An 18,295-nucleotide genomic window follows, 5' to 3' on the forward strand; every position below is an offset into this window, starting at 1 on the left:
GCCCAAAAACCCAGAGCTGCTCAATCCTGCCAGGGTTGAGGTGCAACCTGTTCTCCTACATCCAGACCATCACAACCTCCGGGCACTGGGTAATAACCTGAATAGCATCACTTGCTTGGCCAGGTGTGGAAATATAAAGCTGAGTATCATCAGCATATTCATATTTCACCATGTGCTGACAGATTACCTCACCCAGCAGTTTAACGTAGATATTAATTAGCAGTGGGGAGAGAGTCAAGCCTTAGGCACCCCACATAATGACCTAGAGCAAGACTTGCCACCATTTAATTGCTTGTTTTATTATATGCCACCCAGAGTCACATTTGTGAGATGGGCGGCTATATAAATTGAAGGAACCACTGCAAAAGAATGCCCTCCAACCCCCAAAGCCAGTCAAGAAGAATACCATGATCAATGGTATCGAAAGCCACTAAGAGATCTAGAAGGGCAAAGGCAGATGTGCTACTTCCATCTCGAGTCCTCTAGAGGTTATCCACTAACATTACAAATGCCATTTTGGTAGTACAAACACAACTGAAAATGGTCCAGATAATTCATTTCTTCCAGGCCCCCAGAAGCTGTGCATCTATCACTTTCTCAACAACCCTTCCTAAAAAGGGAAGGCTGGAAACTGGACCAAAATTGTCCAGCAGTGTTGGCTCCAAGGATGGCTTCTTGGAGACAAGCTGGGCCACTGCCACCTTTAAAGCAAGTGGAACCACCCCCTCCCACAAAGAAACATGCACCACTGCTTGAACTCAACTACATGCCAACTCCTGGTTGGACATGGATCTAAAACACTGGTGGCAGAGATCATAATTCTAAGGACCCTGTCCACTTCCTCAGAGCTAACCAGGTGAGACTCTTTCCAGATAAATGGGCAAGATGGTTCCTCAGTCCCTCCCATAATACTTCCTGTAGAATAATTCTTAGGAGATACTTCACTTCAAATATTTAAGATCAAATAACTTGAATAATAATGAAACAGAAACATAAAAATACAATACCTGATATCCAGGTAAGGATCTAACAGCCTCCACAACTGCTAGAGACACTAAATGTTGAATAAATGGAATCCTTTGTCCCAATTTTGAAGACAAAGGAATAGTAATATGCAAAGTTGACAGAGCAGCTCCCACAGGACTCAACCAGATATTTCCACCACGTCCTTAAAAAAATGGAAACAGACAATTAAACACTATTTACATGCAAGTAATATTTTGCTAGCTGGAAAGTATTTCATCAGAAGATTTAAGAAAATCTGGTGAAAACGGTAAGCAAAAAACAGAAATAAAAAAGTAACTAAAGTATTCCACCTACAGATTTATAAAAAATTTAAAAAGTTTGCCATTTTGATTTGTGGCAGGTTTATACCAATAAATTTGTTTACCTTGGTAGAATATTTTCAGTATAGTAGAAAATGGGTGGAGAAATTTTAAGATATACAAATACTGATAGAAAGATTAATAATATACAGTCTGTAGAGAGAAATGAATATTTGTGAAAACGGGAGAATAAGTAAGGATGGAATTGCAAAACAAATATACAGTGGTGCTTAAAAGTTTTGTGAACCCTTTTGAATTTTCAATATTTCTGCATAAATAAGACCTAAAACGTAATCTGTTCTCCACACAAGTCCTAAAACTAGATAAAGAGAACCCAATTAAACAAATGAGTCAAAACGATTATACTTTTTCATTTAGTTGTTGAGGAAAATGATCCTCAACATTGGGTTCCTTTTATCTAGTTTTAGGATGTGTGGAGAATAGATAACATTTTGGGTCATATTTATGCAGAAATTTGAAAATTCAGAAGGGTTCACAAACTTTTAAGTACTACTGTACGAAAGAAAAGGTAATAGGTTGAGAGGAAGAGCATGGCTGGATGGATTTGATGAGATCCTGAAAAAAGAGAAAAGTGACAAATCTAAAGAATAAAAGGCAGTGGAAGTGGCATATGGCTGTGGTGGATGCAAAGATAATTTGTAATGATAGGAAGATATGGAGAAGTATAGTGAATAGTGTTGATGTAAATGATTTTTAGCTGGGTTTCTTTTTCTTTTTATCATCTAGTGCCTTTTATTATCTATCCTTATTTCTTACTCTTCTGCACTCTGCATAAAGTTGTTTACTCTGTATGAGAGTTAATACTCACACCCTCTGCAAAAAACAGTCTGACAGCAAACTTGACTGTTACAAGAACAAAGGACTGATGAAGACAGAACTGCCTACTCAGATTAGGAGGTCAAGTAGTCTTTTATGTAGGGTGAGGAGAAAAACTAAATACAAGAGGGTTGGAACGTTGTTTCTATACATAGGGCTTACTCTTGCATCACAGCAGTTGCTGAAATTCTCTGATTACATTTTTCTACTTTTTTCAATCAATTTTAACTACCTGTAGGTCCTGAATTTCTTGTGAATTTGCCTAAATGGTTCATTTATGCCTGTGGGATGAAGTCTGACACCCAAAAAAAGAATGATGTGATGCTTATGTACATATGTAATTCAAACAGAACTGGAATTAAATTTATATATACTGTACAAGGCTAAAGCATCAAAATGCAGAAATGTATCAATACCATTAAAAAACATCCTTCTTTCCAGCAGGCCCTCTAATGCTTCTTTACCTCCCTTTACCAGCACTGCAAAATTAGCATAGTGCTGAAGATATTCACTCAGCATAGAAAAGCCTGCCAGTTCAAAACTCGGCATAAACTTTTTTAAATTACAGTTTTTCTTTTATTAAATAGGTGGTTTTTTCACTTTTTTTTTTTTTTTAAGGTTTGGGGTATTACTATTTTCACCCAGTCACCCAACTTAGAAGGGTTTCACCCCCCACAGCTCCCAAACAACTATCTGGGCTGTCTGGGAGCAGGGATGAAACCATTCTACCTCAGGTGACTGAAAAAAATAAGCCTTTAGAATTATTTAAAGAGGAAAAAAAACTCTTGTGGGAAAACCATCTATTCATAAGAAGAAAAACTGTAATAATAAACAAACAACATGGCTGCTGGGTTTCAAAATGACAATTTCTCTATGGTAAACCCAGGTTCTTAACCACAGGGCTATTTCAGCAGTGCTGGCAAAGGGAGGTAGAGAAACATTAGAGTGTGTGACAAGTATTGGCTCATTTGAAGGGGCAATCCTTTCTCTGCAAAGTAGTTAATGAAACACTGAAGTTAGCCTGTAACAAATAGAAGTGATCTAGCTAGGAACACTTTGATTATTTGTCATCAAGTCAGTGTCGATTCTTAGCAACTACATAAGACAGATTTTCTCCATGACAGTTAAGGTAACATAATAAGGAAAAGTGTACTTCAGAAGTGGTGCATAAAAATGCATATTGAGGTCACTTTGAAGGTGAGTGGAAGATTAACATAGGGTGATAACAATTTCTAGATGACCCTCTAGAAATGGTTGCTCAATCATTCTACTGATGTGGCAACAAGACAGTATGGATAAGCCCTCTGTCTATGCCTGTTTTTTTAGTGTTCAGGTGTATGTCTGGGTCAATGCTATGATGTCAATGCACATACAAAAGGGCTTAGGCTTTGATTGTGTGGTAGCCACTATTTTGACTTTTTTGACTGAGTGGAAACACTTGGTCTGTGTAATTCTTTTAGTCTACATATATACGGATTTGTTTGTATTTGGGTATATCTATACATCTGTAAAAATATGCAGAATAAAATGCTTAACTATATTCTTCACACATGGGCTAAAAGGGGAAATCTGTATGTCTCAGATAAAGTTTGTTGATATCATGAACAGTAGTAATCGAAAACAGAGGGTTGTATATATCATCCTAAGGATTCCATTTACAATATAGGATTCCAAGTCATAGCTTGAAAACATTCATTTAAAGAATATCAAAGAATAGTAATTGTTCCTCTGATATTTTAGGGGTTAGCTAACAGTAATTTTAGACATGGAGAAACATCAAATGCTGGATACATTGCCACTTCTGAATCTAGTTAGTGGTACTTTTTATCATGGTAGCTTTCACATCTGCAGGATGGTTATGAAAAAATGCAACTTAATTTCTTGCAAAACGTTGTATGAAAACTGTAACTGCAAGCCTAAGAAATTTTCTGTAATAATTCATGATAGTTTTATTCAGCAGATCTGTGATTATTTTAAAGGTAGTCTGCCATGAGTTGAATTCAATTCCTACTGGCAATGTGGACATATCTTAATTACTCAAAATTATAGAGATAATGATTGTTTTGTGATATTGCAAAAACTGAAGCTAGATTTTGATTTAGCCAGAACAGATTATCCACTTTGGATGAGTATGGTTAGTATGGATATGATTAGTATTACTAATCATTTCATAATACTTTTCTCTACACTCACTGTAATTATATCAACTTACCCTTTCCTTGAGTTTGTTGAACTGCTATTGCTATGAGACCCATTTCCTGTGGCATCTTGTACATCAATCTGCAAATTACAATGTTAAAAAGTGAATTATTGCTAGAATGCTGTATGGGCTTAAAAAAAAATACAGAGATTTTTACACTGCTTGAACTTTAGGTCAAAAGGATCACAGAAAAAAATTCAAATGAAAATATCACAGTTATGACTCACAAAATACCATTAAGATACATTTAAATACATGTAGCATACTTCCTCCATTTATTTTTGAACCATTCATTCTCACTAATATATATCTCTGTCTTTTGTAAGTGACAACTGGCAGTTCCAAACATTTGTTTCTACTTAAACAAATCTCACTGCTATACTCCTGAACAGAGCAATAGCAGCAGTTTCTGATTATTCAGAAAATCAGAATGCTGGTATAAAGCAGTTTAAAAGAGACATTATCCCTTGAGAACTAATTATGATTTAACTGCAGTAAATAAATCTACACCTTCTGAGAATGCTAGAGAACACTGGCTTATTTTGGGCTTCTGCTCTGTATTTAGAAATGTTTCACATAGTTTCCCAGCTTTCCTTTGGGAGATAGGTAAAAGCTAATGTGAATTCAGATCACAAAATGAATCAATATTAATTTAAACAAATGTTGCTGTAAAAATATTCTTTAAGTAGCTTTGGTAGTACCTGGATAATGCTAAGCCTTTATAATAAAATTTTAATCTTAGGATGGAGGGAAAAGAAAATCTATTTAACAGAAAAAAAAAGCCCTGTTGCTAGACATACCAGACAGACTTAAATTATGAAAACCTGAAAACTCCACTTTCACACAGAAAATGTATGCAATTTAACACAGAGATATATACGATAAACTATAGAGGAAAGGATAGTACACAAAATAACCTCTGAGTTTTGTAAAATTCAAGAATTCCTGGAACTTGTGTTACAGACACTGAGATGAAGCAAAGTATAACCTCTGCTGCTCACTAAGAATTAATGGTTTCTGATTTACTCCTACCTATATCTAAAGAGCGATGTTTTATAAATAAAGGGCTAGATAGGTATAAAGCATACAGGACATGATAAAAATGATTTTGAATGTATCTCCAGCATGGCTCTGTTGTTCATATAAGTAATTATAAAAGGAGTGAATTATTCTGAAAGCCATTAATAACTACAAATACCTGAGCTATAGATGTAGTAATGCAATGTTTTCTTACTTCAGTGCAAATATCAGTTGGAATAATTTTTCTAAGCAATTGCCAAATGTTCTGACATTAAACAGAGCTTGATCACTGTTTCTCTTGGCCACCCTGAACTGCTTATTGAGACTATCCACCATCAACCATTACTATTGGGCATATAGTTTGGTTGCTTTGGAAACTGGAATAAAGATTCTGATAAAATTTTGTATTTATGTAGATGCAACATTATCTCCTAAAAACTGTGTAAGTTTAAACTGAACATTATTTCAATGTCACATTTGTGTTACAATAAAAGAAACCTAATTTAAATATGGAAATATTGCAAGAGAAATAATATAGGTTTAGCTGAAGCAACTCTCCACCCCCCGTCAAGGCTCTACATTAAGAGGCAAATCGTATGCCACAAGACTGAGGAAGAAAACTGACAAAATAAAAACAGTTATGATATCAGGCAGAGCATTTAGAATAACCAAGTGATTAAAAAAACATGCATGTAGTTGCTAAGTGGTTTGGCTGAAGTTACAAGAATATGTTAATGACATGGCTGGGCTCCTGTGCTACTAAAGGCCAAGAGGAAATTCTGTAAGAAGGAATACAATTTAGAGAAGTTGCTAATACTTAGACTGTGACAGTGGAGACAGAGAAATTTATTTATGCTATCTAAGATAACTCTAGGGGCATTATCACATGGCTCCAAGGGCATAATAAACTCCTTGTGCATTGTGTATTTATTCCTAATTTTCAAAATTAGGAATAAATACACAATTCAGTTTTATAACTGAAATGAGCAATTGTAAACAATTATCATTCTAAACTACCTTGACATGGTATTGTGTCTATGGAGGTACCAAAAAAGCAACATTTTTCTAAACTAACTTAGGCCAAATACAAGGCAAGTTTGTGTTCCTTACAGGATTCATATCTAGTATATAAACGTTGACTGTATTTATTTATTAATTAAAATGCTGATTCTGCAATCATTTCATATTATGATATTCTAATTATGAATTAAATTATGTATATGTGTGCTACATAACAAAATAGTTAAATTATTCTACTATTTATGAACCCTAAGACAATAGAAGAACAAAAAAGAGGAAGCTTACAGGTTTATGTTCTAGGAACTAAGTAAAGCCTCACACAATTTATTTAACTTGTTTATTTTTTTTAGAAATTATTCATTTATTTAAGCAATACATTGTCCATATAACATAATGGAATTCTAAAATTTATGTACTCCATTGGAAATTTCTACTAACTGGTAGTATAGAAATTGTAACAGCTGGAGTCTTTTGAATATTAAATTAGTACTTCAACTTAATTTCCAGTTGCAATTTTATATTAATATTGTAGGAATTATGATTTTCTACTACAGTCAAAAGAAAATAGGTAAACCAGGCAGAACTTTTCAACCTGCTGCATCAAACCCATTGAACACTTTCCACAAAAATGCTTGTACCACAGACGGAACTTTTTCTTAAGTAAAACAAAATAATTAAATGAAATTCCACCAAGTTCAGTAATGTTGAGACTTCTATAGCTGACTTTTCTTATGGCTATTTAAAATTGAAAGTAGAACCACAGAAACTCTGTTAATGATCTGAAACTCTGTTAATGATCTATAAATGGAATTGATGCTGCTGTCTTAAACACCTATCCTGTTTTGTTATGATTATTAGGTAGTATTAGGATAAGATTACATTCTAGATGGTTTTAAAGAAACAAAACTGGGGGACAGAAGCAACTTTTACTATTTATATTTTGAAGAGTTCAAAATTATTCTCTTTGTATGACTTGTACTTTATAATGCATCTCAGAAGTGAGAGAATTTATACCAAATATATTGCATATTTTGTTTTGTTCATGTTTTTATTTATGTAATTTATGTGGCTGCCCATCTCACGACAGTGAATTTGGGAACATTGTGGGGCATTTATGGGTATTTAATAATAGAAATGATTTGAAGTGATTTGTCTTCCAGAGGCTTTCTGTTTCTGATCCCATCTTTAATTGCTCCCAGTACATATCACAGGCTGGAAAATACCAACTCTGTATGAAGTCAACACCTTTCCAAAGATTTAACCTGTGACCTGTGAAAGCTGCATACCCATGCAGTAATATTTAATTCTTACATTTATTAGAAAATAAGCATCAGTAGAGATGAACTTATAATACAACATTTTTGAGTAAACATACAAAGTATGTCAGAAAATTGGAAACACAAAAGTTAGAACTCCAATACCAAAAAAGAAGTGGGGAGGGGGGTACAAGTACAGTATGCCTGAATTTCTAGTATACTGGGGAGTATGTGTGCTATGTATGTGGAGTACGATTTCATTATTGACAATATTTGAAAAAAAAAAATTAGATACAACTGGATGCAGTTTTCAACAGAGAAGTTTTGGGGGGTTTGTTTGAAAATAGACTTCCTTTTGTATCATTTCATTAGTGCATCCATGACTGGATTCTCCATTGCAGAAAGAGAACATAAGAGAAGTAACATCAAGTATCAAAGATGTAGAGACACAACTTATATAATAGATGTGACATATTTATTTCCAGACAGTTTAATACATTGTTAGTGAACTATATAAGCCCTGCAAGTCTAAATCCCTTTTTCCTTACAATAAAATTACATAAAATAAATCTATTATGTAAAATCATAACTGGAAGTAATGAAAACAATGAGTTGAAAGCTGCAAATTCCATGCATTCAGTTCTGTAAGAGTGAACTGGATCATACTTACAATGCAGTATGCTTCCAGCCATACATAAGGTCTTCAGACAAAAATTGTTAAAAATCAAATCAATCATTCATTTTATACTGGTACCTATAACGTAACAAATATGTAACAAACTGGTAGTATAAAAATTTGTTCCTCAAATTAAGGACATCAATGGGACTTCAGCCCTGTATCTATTTCTGGATGGAAACCCTTGGACAATATATGGTAAAAGCTGCAATGCAAATACAGAAGTTCCAAAACAAACATCAAGTTTTCCAAGATACAAATATACAGCGGCTTTATTCAATTCATTTTAATTAATATGCAAAATAATATTTCCCTTTTTGCAATGCTCATACACATTTTTATATATTCAAAGGAAAATAAGCAAACACAATATGTATCAAAAGGGGAAAAAAAAATACTGCTACTATATAAGTCCAAAATGAACATAAATGTTCTTGGTCCAGTCTGTTCTTCACTTTAGGGGAAAAAAAAAATGTTGGGCTAATTGCTAGCCCACAACCAAAATTCTGAAGTAACTATTACTCATGACTATAAGTCTTCAGTATAAATTTCTTTGTAAGAAACATTGCAATCAATTAATGTGCTTGATATTCTTGTAAACAAAATAATCAAAACAATCACAAATAAAATAGTTCAAAAAAGAAAAAAAAAGAAAAAAACAAAGTAGCCCATTTGTTTCTGGTAATATAAAACACTCATTCAGAAAAAGAAAAGGCCAGCTATACGACTTTATAGAAGAAATAGTACTTGATTTGAACTGTGTATAAAGCACGTATTTGCTCCTGTATCTGGTCTTGGGGTTGAGAAGACTTACTTCTAGTTAAACCATATAAATAGTTCTATCCGATGAATGTACGTAGAACTGAACCCTACTGAATTTAGCGAGTATAATATGCACCGGATTGCATCCTAAATATGTTTTCTATCAACTAGCAAAATCTGAAATAAAGCTAGTTCTTTTGCTTTTCAACTTTTTCATGCCAGCAAATTATTTGCTTTTAGAAAATAGATAATAAAACTTGTTTAACATACAACCTACTTCAAGCCATTGTTTCTCATTCAGGTTTCTGGCTGATCAAAACCAGAGTTTGGTTATTTGAACATAAAAATCCTAGTTATTAAGATTTCTCAACGTATCCTCATTATGATCAAATAATTGCATCCCACAACAAACCCAAAAGAAACATTGAATAAATGGCTGCATGTTGTGACTGGTGTATGTTTTAAAATGCACAGTTCTGTAACTCAGAATTTAATTTAATTCATTTAATGTATTAGATTTTTAAGTCTGCCAAATTCAAAACAATTCTGGGCAGTGTACAAGATGTTATTTGTTTTTAAACATACATACTGTTTGAAAAGTAAAATTAAAAAAATAAATAAAAGCATTGGATTTTGTTTACATTGAAGCTTTCAAGGTATCAGGTATAATTTTTACATACCGAAAAATAAAATTTAAACAAACAAACAAACAAACATCAGAAGGGGAATTAAAATGGTTTTCATACCAAAGATGTAACAGAGAAGATACGTGGGACTCTTTCACAAAAAGGACAGGAGGAACAAAGAAAGTATAAAATAGATTATTTTAAGAATTTCCAATACTTTGAATTCCTACATTTGAAAATCAAATGGAAATAAATCTTAAAAAAATATCTGGTTAGATCTGAAATAGGACCTTGAATATCATATACAGATTTTCTTGATTAATTTGGGTATAAATCTCTTTGAAGAAATTAACATTTCCCCCCTTAGTTGCTGGTTAAACCTGAAACTCTTTGAAATTAAATTTATTAAGCCTCTGCAGAAAAAAGGAAGTTCTTATAGTAAGATATAGTTTTCCTGTACAAATATCTATAGATAAACAGTAATTTTAGAAATGTGGAAAGGGAATTTCTGCCCTCAAAATAAATAACTCTAGGGTGCCACATCTCTAAACTCATTATGGGAAAAGCTTATTCCTATGAGGTTATCAACATCTATAAAAAAACTATTCATATGACATGGTAATAAACTACAGTAATTTGTGAAACATACAAAGAATTACTAAGAAAAAATATTTACTATTTTAATTCTATAATTTTGTTCTCTACAAACAGGAGTATAGTAATGCTCAGCAACTAACATACATTTGTTCAGATAGTCAAAATTAAAATCAGAAGTAGCTGAGAATTAGAATAATTGCATTTACAATACTAAATAAGGAAAAAAAGTATTCCTCTGAAACATTTACAGTGGAAAGTTGTTGTTTTTCAAAGCAGATACACCATTCCTTGCACATCACCCTCAAAAAGAGTGCCATGTAACTTTAGCAACTTACTCTTAAAGTAAAAGAAGCAACTGGGGACTGTTCTTGGGTATTTTCTGTTGGCAGTGCTGAAGGAAGGAACATGACCTTCTCAGCTCTGTGGCAGGTTAAGCAGCCTGATTGAACATTGGCACTAATTAAGAGCTCTTGTTGTTTGGCAGGACCACCAGAGTACCTTCAGCACTTGTTCATGACAGCAATACCTCTTTCAGAAATTAACACTTGATGAGCGCAGACAGGGAGCCCAGCTGGTTCTCCTGAGTCCTTCAACTATATAAATGAAGTGTAATAGGAACACTGGTGGCTACCAAGGGAAGACAGGCTATTCGTGACCTCTCTGTAAAAAAACAGAGTATAGTTTTACATTGACTTAATTTTCTTCATTGGGGTTAGATAATGCAGCTGGGGACTATACAGATAGAACCAAAACAAAAGAGGTAGGACTGAGTTATTCCATATCAAATGTTATTCAGCTATTAATATCAACTACAAATGAATTATAAACTTATAAAATTAGATGGAAGTCTTATTTTTTACTCACTTAAACATTTTATTAAAATGTTTTAATGAAGAACTAATTGTGAAAAATATCATATAAATTCATGGTAAGCAGGAACAGGAGGAGGATTTTATTTAGCTACTGAATCATAAATAGTTTTAAAGCAGTGACCTGGGCAATAAGACAGTAGAACGAAGGAAGAATGAAATGGCTGCATAGTGAGTCAGATTAACAGATAGCAGGTAAGAAATAATATTTTTGGAGTTTGCTACACTAGCCTCTTCCAACAGCTCTTCATAAACATAAAACAGGCATTGATGAATGTATTCCACTTGACCTCTTTTGTGCAAGGTTTAAAGTTGTTGTTTTCATTTTCTTAAAAAAAAGTTTGCCATTTATTATATTTGTGCCACATAATTAACTCATTCACTGTTCATTTATAGTGACTCCCAGGAATAAGAAAGGAACTTGCAAACCATACAGATGGGTTATATGAGGAGGGATGTAGAGAAAAGAAGAGAGTTCTTCAAGACTGCAACAACGGGGCCTTGAAGATGACATTTATATTTATTTTGGGTTAGACTGAATTCCCTTAGTGATGTTCTTGGCTGAACCAGGATTGGTGGCTCTTGCTTCTTTGGCAAATAATTTAGGACAGAATAACTTGGCAGTCCCAGGGCAACTGTCATTAGAAGGCAAGGAGAGTGAAGTATATTCTTTGAAGCTGCTCTTTCTCTGACAATGTAAGAAGTCAAATGTTCTTCCTTTTGTCAGGATATTTTCCTGAGGAACAGGGTATAGAGTTTTCAGTAGCCCTGGGCCTTGGTCAACTGCTGAGACCAGAATATGCTGCCTTTCACTTCACTAGCTTTAGAACCAGGAGAAGCTGAGTTTCCTATCTGATAGAAGCCAAGTTCTTAGCCCTCTGACCGATGAGGAAGTAAAAATGAGAAGAAGTCATGAGATAGCTGGTGTGGGTCTTCCGGGCTGTGTGCCTGTGTTCTGGAAGTTTTGTTTCCTAACATTTCGCCAGCATCTGTGACGGGCATCTTCAGAGGGCAGGAGCACAGACAGGAGCAGTTCTCTCTGTGCCTAGCTACTGAACTGCTCCTGTCTGTGCTCCTGCCCTCTGAAGATGCCGGTCACAGATGCTGGCGAAACGTTAGGAAACAAAACTTCCAGAACACGGCCACACAGCCCGGAAGACCCACACCAGCCATCGTATTCCGGCCGTGAAAGTCTTCGACAATACAGTCAAGAAATGCATTTGATTTCTGAAAGGTGACACTGCAGAAAAGACCTGGAAGCTGCATACTAAGAATGAATTTGCACTTAGTAATTTAACCAAGTCATTATGTCTTGAGATTGCATCAGCTTAATTGATCCTTGATGCTTAATTAGAGACATGCTAATTACAGAGCATAAGTGGAATTTACACAAATCTTTGTATAGGTTTTAGACAGGTAAACCTGCTCAGGGAGAATCTGTGTTAACTGTGTTAATACACTGAAAAGGAAAACTTCTGAAAGTGACATTACATAAATTCAGTGTGATGTAACTGATGCCGGGGAAAAAAACCTATGTACAAGAATGCTCTAAAAAATTTTTTCTTAAAGAGTTGTTTTAAAAAAACATATGCATCTTTTGTATATAGCCTTCCCACCCTTACCTACTGTAGCACCCAGCTAAGGGAACTCTTTCTTCTAAGCTTTAAATAAAATAGTGAGATCTTTTAACTTCGCTGAGCTTTTGGTGTGGATTAATGACTCCATATTTTTGTGTTCATAATGAATTGCCCTGAATGGGATTTTATTGATAAAAGTTTTAATTTGGACTGTCCTTACTTTATTTATATTAAATAAAATATTTTATATATGTTTAATTTAAAAAGTAAGGTGTAGCCACTTGTAAACTATCTAACAGTAGTAAGAACCTGATTCAAGTGATTTGGCCTGCTTTGGACAAACCTATGATTGCATGAGACTTAGTGTGATCTACATGATCTAAAGTGAAAAGAAGCTTTGTAAATTTCAGATCTATAGAAAGATAGATTTTTCTTTTTATAAAAATTTCAGAAATATTAAATGAAGGGCTTTCCAATTATTTTGAAGCAGTCTTTTCTCTACCACAAACAGGAACATATTAAAATACTGAATTCTAACTGAAGTATCTATTATATAAATTTTGTCTTATTCCACTGGAAATTAAAAATTACAGTCATTTTATATTTGTCCCATGCTAGGCAATGGAAGGCACACGTTTCATTTTATTCTAAAAAAGGAAGTATTTTATCCTATGATGCTGCCTTATTATCCAATGTATTTCTCCTATTTTTCTCCTGTATTTCTCCTATTCAATAACATTGAGAGTTTATTTTATAACATAAAAGTATATTTTATATAGGAACTACCAAGGAGAACCCCTTCATGGATCACTGCCGTGTCATGGCGAAGGGGCTTGCATAACTCAATGAAACCATGAGCTATGCCGTGCAGGGCCACCCAAAACGGACAGCTCATGGCGGAGAGTTCTGAAAAAACGTGGTCCACTGGAGAAGGGAATGGCAACCCACTTCAGTATCCTTGCCAAGAAAATCCCATGGACAATGTCAAAAGGCTAAAAGATATGATGCCGGAAGATGAGCCCCTCCGGTCAGAAGGTGTCCAATATGCTACTGGGGAAGAGCGGAGGGCAATTCCAAGTAGATCCAGAAAAAGTGAAGCGGCTGGGCCAAAGCTGAAAGGACGCTCAGTCGTGGATGTATCTAGGTCCGATGCTGTAAAGAATAATACTACATAGGAACCTGGAATGTAAGATCTATGAATCAAGGCAAGCTGGATGTGGTCAAACATGAGATGACAAGATTGAACATCAACATCTTTGGAATCAGCAAATTAAAATGGACGATATCACCCTAATGGCAGAAAGTGAAAAAAGACTAAAGAGCCTCTTGATGAGGGTGAAAGAGGTGAAAAAGCTGGCCTGAAACTCAACATTAAAAAAACTAAGATCATGGCATCTGGACCCATCAATTCCTGGCAAATAGAAAGGGTAGAAATGGAAGCAGTAACAGACTTTATTTATTTGGGCTCCAAGATCACCACAGATGGAGACTGCAGCCATGAAATTAAAAGACACTTGCTCCTTGGGAGGAAAGCTATGACAAAACTAGACAGCATATTAAAAAAGCAGAGACATCACCTTGCCGGCAAAGATCTGTATAATCAAAGCTATGGTTTTTCCAGTGGTAATGTATGGCTGTGAGAACTGGACCATAAGGGAGGCTGAGCGCTGAAGAATTGATGCCTTTGAATTATGGTGCTGGAGAAGACTCTTAGGAGTCCCCTGGACTGCTAGAAGGTCAAACCAGTCAATCCTAAGGGAAATCAAACCTGACTGCTCATTGGAAGGACTGATACTGAAGCTCAAGCTCAGATACTTTAGCCACCTAATGTGAAGAGAGACCTGGCTGGCACCAGAAAGGGGGGGGGGGGTTAGCCCTTTCGGAATTGTGTCCAGCCGGGTTTAGGGTTTGGCACCAGCTGAGACCCCAGGGCAGGGGAAGGGGTGTGGCACTTGTCATCAGGGAATCTCTGCTGGCCTTCAGGGGCTCTGTTCCACAAGTTGCTGGTTGTGAGACCCTGTTCCTGAGGTTGGGCACATGGGATCAGTTGGGAGTGTTGCTATTGTACCAGCCTCCCTGCTGCATAGCATCCTCCCTGCCTGAGCTGCTGGAGGCCATCTCGGGGTTGGCAGTAGAGTTCCCCAGGCTTATGGTCTTGGGTGACTTTACTCTGTCATCCCTGGGGTTGGCCTTGGAGGCGGCTTGGGAGTTCATGGCTACCATGGCAGCTATGGGCCTATCCCAGGTCATCTGTGGCCCGACTCGGGACAGTGGTCACACTCCAGACATGGTTTTCTTGTTGGGGCAGTGGCAGTGTGATCTGGTGGGGGATTTTATATTATCCCCTCTGTCATGGTCAGACCACTCCCTGGTGGCTGTGAGATTCTCCTAGACTGCCCCCTTCCACAGGGAGACAGGACCTTTTCGAATGGTCTGCCCCTGGAGACTGATGGACCCGCAAGGGTTCCAAGGGGTGCTGGGGGTTGTTCCTGAGGCCTTGCTGCAAAGTCCAGCGGAGGGGTGCAGCCTGGAATAAGGAGGTGGCTGGAGCCTTGGACAGGATTGTGCCTGTGCAGCCTCTCTTGGCCCACTGCCCCTGGCATGCCCCGGGGTTTACGGAGGAGTTAAGGGAGCTGAAAAAGGCTAAGAGACGTCTAGAGCGCAGCTGGTGGAAAACTAAAGACAAGTCCAACTGAACACAGGTTAGAGCCGCTATTAAGGCCTACCTAGTGGTGGTAAGGGCGGCGAAACGCCAGTATTTCTCCGCTCTTATTGCAACCTCAGAGTGTTGCCTGGCAGCCCTGTTTAGGGTCACTTGGTTCCTCCTCGGTAGGGAGGGCTTGGAGGACTACTTACAGGGTCGCGCAGATGAATTTGCTGAACACCTGATGGATAAAATCGCTCAGATCCATTTTCAGTTGGAGGCCACGTGTGTGGCGGGTCCAGTGGAGTTGCCCAGGGAATGTTCTTACCCAGTTATCTGGGAACGGTTTGATCCTGTTGGCCCTGAGGAAGTGGACAGTGTCCTCGGGGCTGTTAGTTCAGCTACCTGTATTTTAGATCCTTATCCGTCTTGGTTAGTTAAAGCCAAGGAGGTGACCTTAGGGTGGATACTGACGGTGGTCAATTTATCCTTGTAGGAGGGGGTGTTCCTGAAGCCTTTCAAGGAGGCTTTGGTCCACCCCCTCCTCAAGAAACCATCGCTAGATCCCACCCTTCTGGACAATTTTCATCCAATCTCCCACCTTCCCTTTCTAGGAAAGGTGGTGGAAAAGATGGTCGTGCGGCAGCTTCAGAGGATCCTGGAGGAAACGGATTATCTGGACCCCTATCAGTCAGGGTTCAGGCCCTGTTATGGGACAGAAACAGCATTGGTCGCACTTTTGGATGATCTCTGGTGAGAGCGGGATGGGGGTAGTGCATCCATCCTTGCTCTTCTTGACCACTCGACGGCTTTCGATACCATCGACCATGGTATCCTTTTGGGTCTGCTGCAGGAGTTGGGGTGGGTGGCACAGTGTTGTGCTGGTTCAACTCCTTTCTCCAAGGCTGAACCCAATCGGTGTTGATAGGGAGCAAGAGGTCCAACCCACGGCCTCTACTTTGTGGGGTGCCTCAGGGTTTGGTGCTTTCGTTGCTCCTATTTAATGTCTACATGAAACCGTTGGGTGAGATCATCCAGCACCGTGGGATGAGGTATCATCAGTATGCTCAGTATTCTCAGGGAGAAAACCCCACATTCACTAGCACTGATGATGTTACCTAGTTGGGTAATAAAACATCTGCAAGCAAACAACCAAGCTCAGAGAACACCAAGGACTCCACAGTTCAACCCGGAGCTACATGTATTCTCTTCTATTAGAGTTTATTTTGCTTAGTTTACATGCACAGAAGACAGATCATATTGCCAATTCAGTGTTCCAAAACACTGTAAATAAATAAAAATGAAGGCAGTTATTTAAAATTCTGATACTATGGGGTTTTCATATACTAATTTACCCATTTTACAAATATATTTTTAAACTTAATTGCTCTGGAGAAATATTTTACTCAATTGTACTGAAAGGAGTGGTCTTTTTCTTTTCGAAGTAAGGTATTTTACAGAAGGGCAGAGTCCCTTAAATATTGCTAGAAATTCACATTAGTCCAACATACCAAGTAAAAGGAAAGCTTTATTGATTTTTTTTTTTAAAGGATAGTTATAGAAGGAGTGAGGTAGCATAATATTAACAGTTTGGACGAGACCTATCTATATAACAAGGTCAACTATTCTATGGATCTGCATAGATTTCCAATTTAACAGCATCTCATGCATTGGTTTTAGTTGGACAAGTGCATCAGCCAACAAGGAACATTCGTGAATACTCATAAGTATTCAGGAAAAAGAACAAGGGGACAGTCTCTATATCTGAAAAGGGATGCTGACTGGATGTGACTAGAAGGAGGACAGAAATGTAACAAGTAACCCATGTAACTCATTGGAGGTCCTGAATATGGCATGATTAGGGCTCATCACAGGGGCTTTAAGACCTTTCAAATGGAGAAAGCTAACTGGCTGCACCTACTAGGACTCCTTGTCCCCAACTACAGTAGTCCTGTCCATTGCTAATGAAAATTCTACTCTGCAGTGCCTACTGATATGCAACAAAGAGAGAATAATTCTTCTGTATTAATACAATATCATAATACATATGACATATTGTAAGTTGTATATGTGCGATACATTACAGATTGAATAGTTCAATTTTCAAAAATTTCTGATAAAATTCCTTACTAAACATTTCCAACTAAACTGAAGAGTCATGAGACAAGAGAGGTTATCTCGTGCAATGGGATCCAATTAAATGCAAGAAATATATTATTGATATGATGTCTGAACAACAATATGTCTCAGAAAATAGAAGAAGGTGTTGATCCCCACGGACAATGAAATTAAAAAAAAAAGTGGCAGTGGTGGCGACAAAGAGACATTTAACAAAAAGAACTCTACTGAGACCAATCTTTTGAACCAAGACTTATAATGTACAGAAAATGGATAGAGGAATACATAATTAAGAACAAATTAAAAAGCATAGCTGGAACTTATAAGGATTGTATAAGCATTGTTCTCTCAGCACAAAACAGAAAAATGTAAAGTATGCTAAAAAGAAGGAATTTTGTTTTCATTATGTTTGAAGGAAGAAGAAAAAACAAGAAAGGGATAAGCCTGCAGCTTGGGAAATACTCTGATTTACTGATTTATTAATAGGTGATGGAGAAAAGACAACTACTGTACTTGATTCTTATGTTGCCATGGTCTTCTCATACAATAGGATCTCGAAAACATACAGCAAACAATATATGAATGCACTTAAAGCACTGAATTCTTAGAGAATAGATCCAGGTATATTCTATTCAAGGATGCTGAAGGAACTCCTTGGGAATTACTGAAGAATGGATATATTATCTATTCAAAAATGGGAAAAAGGAAATCCAGAAGCTACAGAACTGTCAGCCTCATGATTATACTACATACTATAATATCCCCTCA

The 18,295-nt window shown here is 36.7% G+C and overlaps 1 protein-coding gene across 1 annotated transcript in view; it reads right to left on the reverse strand.

The window, feature by feature from the left end:
• HLCS (holocarboxylase synthetase) overlaps positions 1-18,295 on the reverse strand; it is an 88,868-nt gene that overhangs the window by 15,909 nt on the left and 54,664 nt on the right. The window contains exons 8-9 of the mRNA XM_007423330.3: positions 4,375-4,442; positions 1,008-1,168 (exon numbers count right to left, since the gene is read on the reverse strand). Of these exons, the coding sequence (XP_007423392.1) occupies positions 1,008-1,168; positions 4,375-4,442 (229 nt within the window). The remainder of the gene's footprint in view (positions 1-1,007; positions 1,169-4,374; positions 4,443-18,295) is intronic.

Source organism: Python bivittatus, unplaced genomic scaffold (genome assembly GCF_059951505.1).
Source record: "Python bivittatus isolate LINGU-HERP-01145 unplaced genomic scaffold, Pbiv_v1 ctg000350_np1212, whole genome shotgun sequence".
In the NCBI taxonomy this organism is placed as follows: Eukaryota; Metazoa; Chordata; class Lepidosauria; order Squamata; family Pythonidae; genus Python; species Python bivittatus.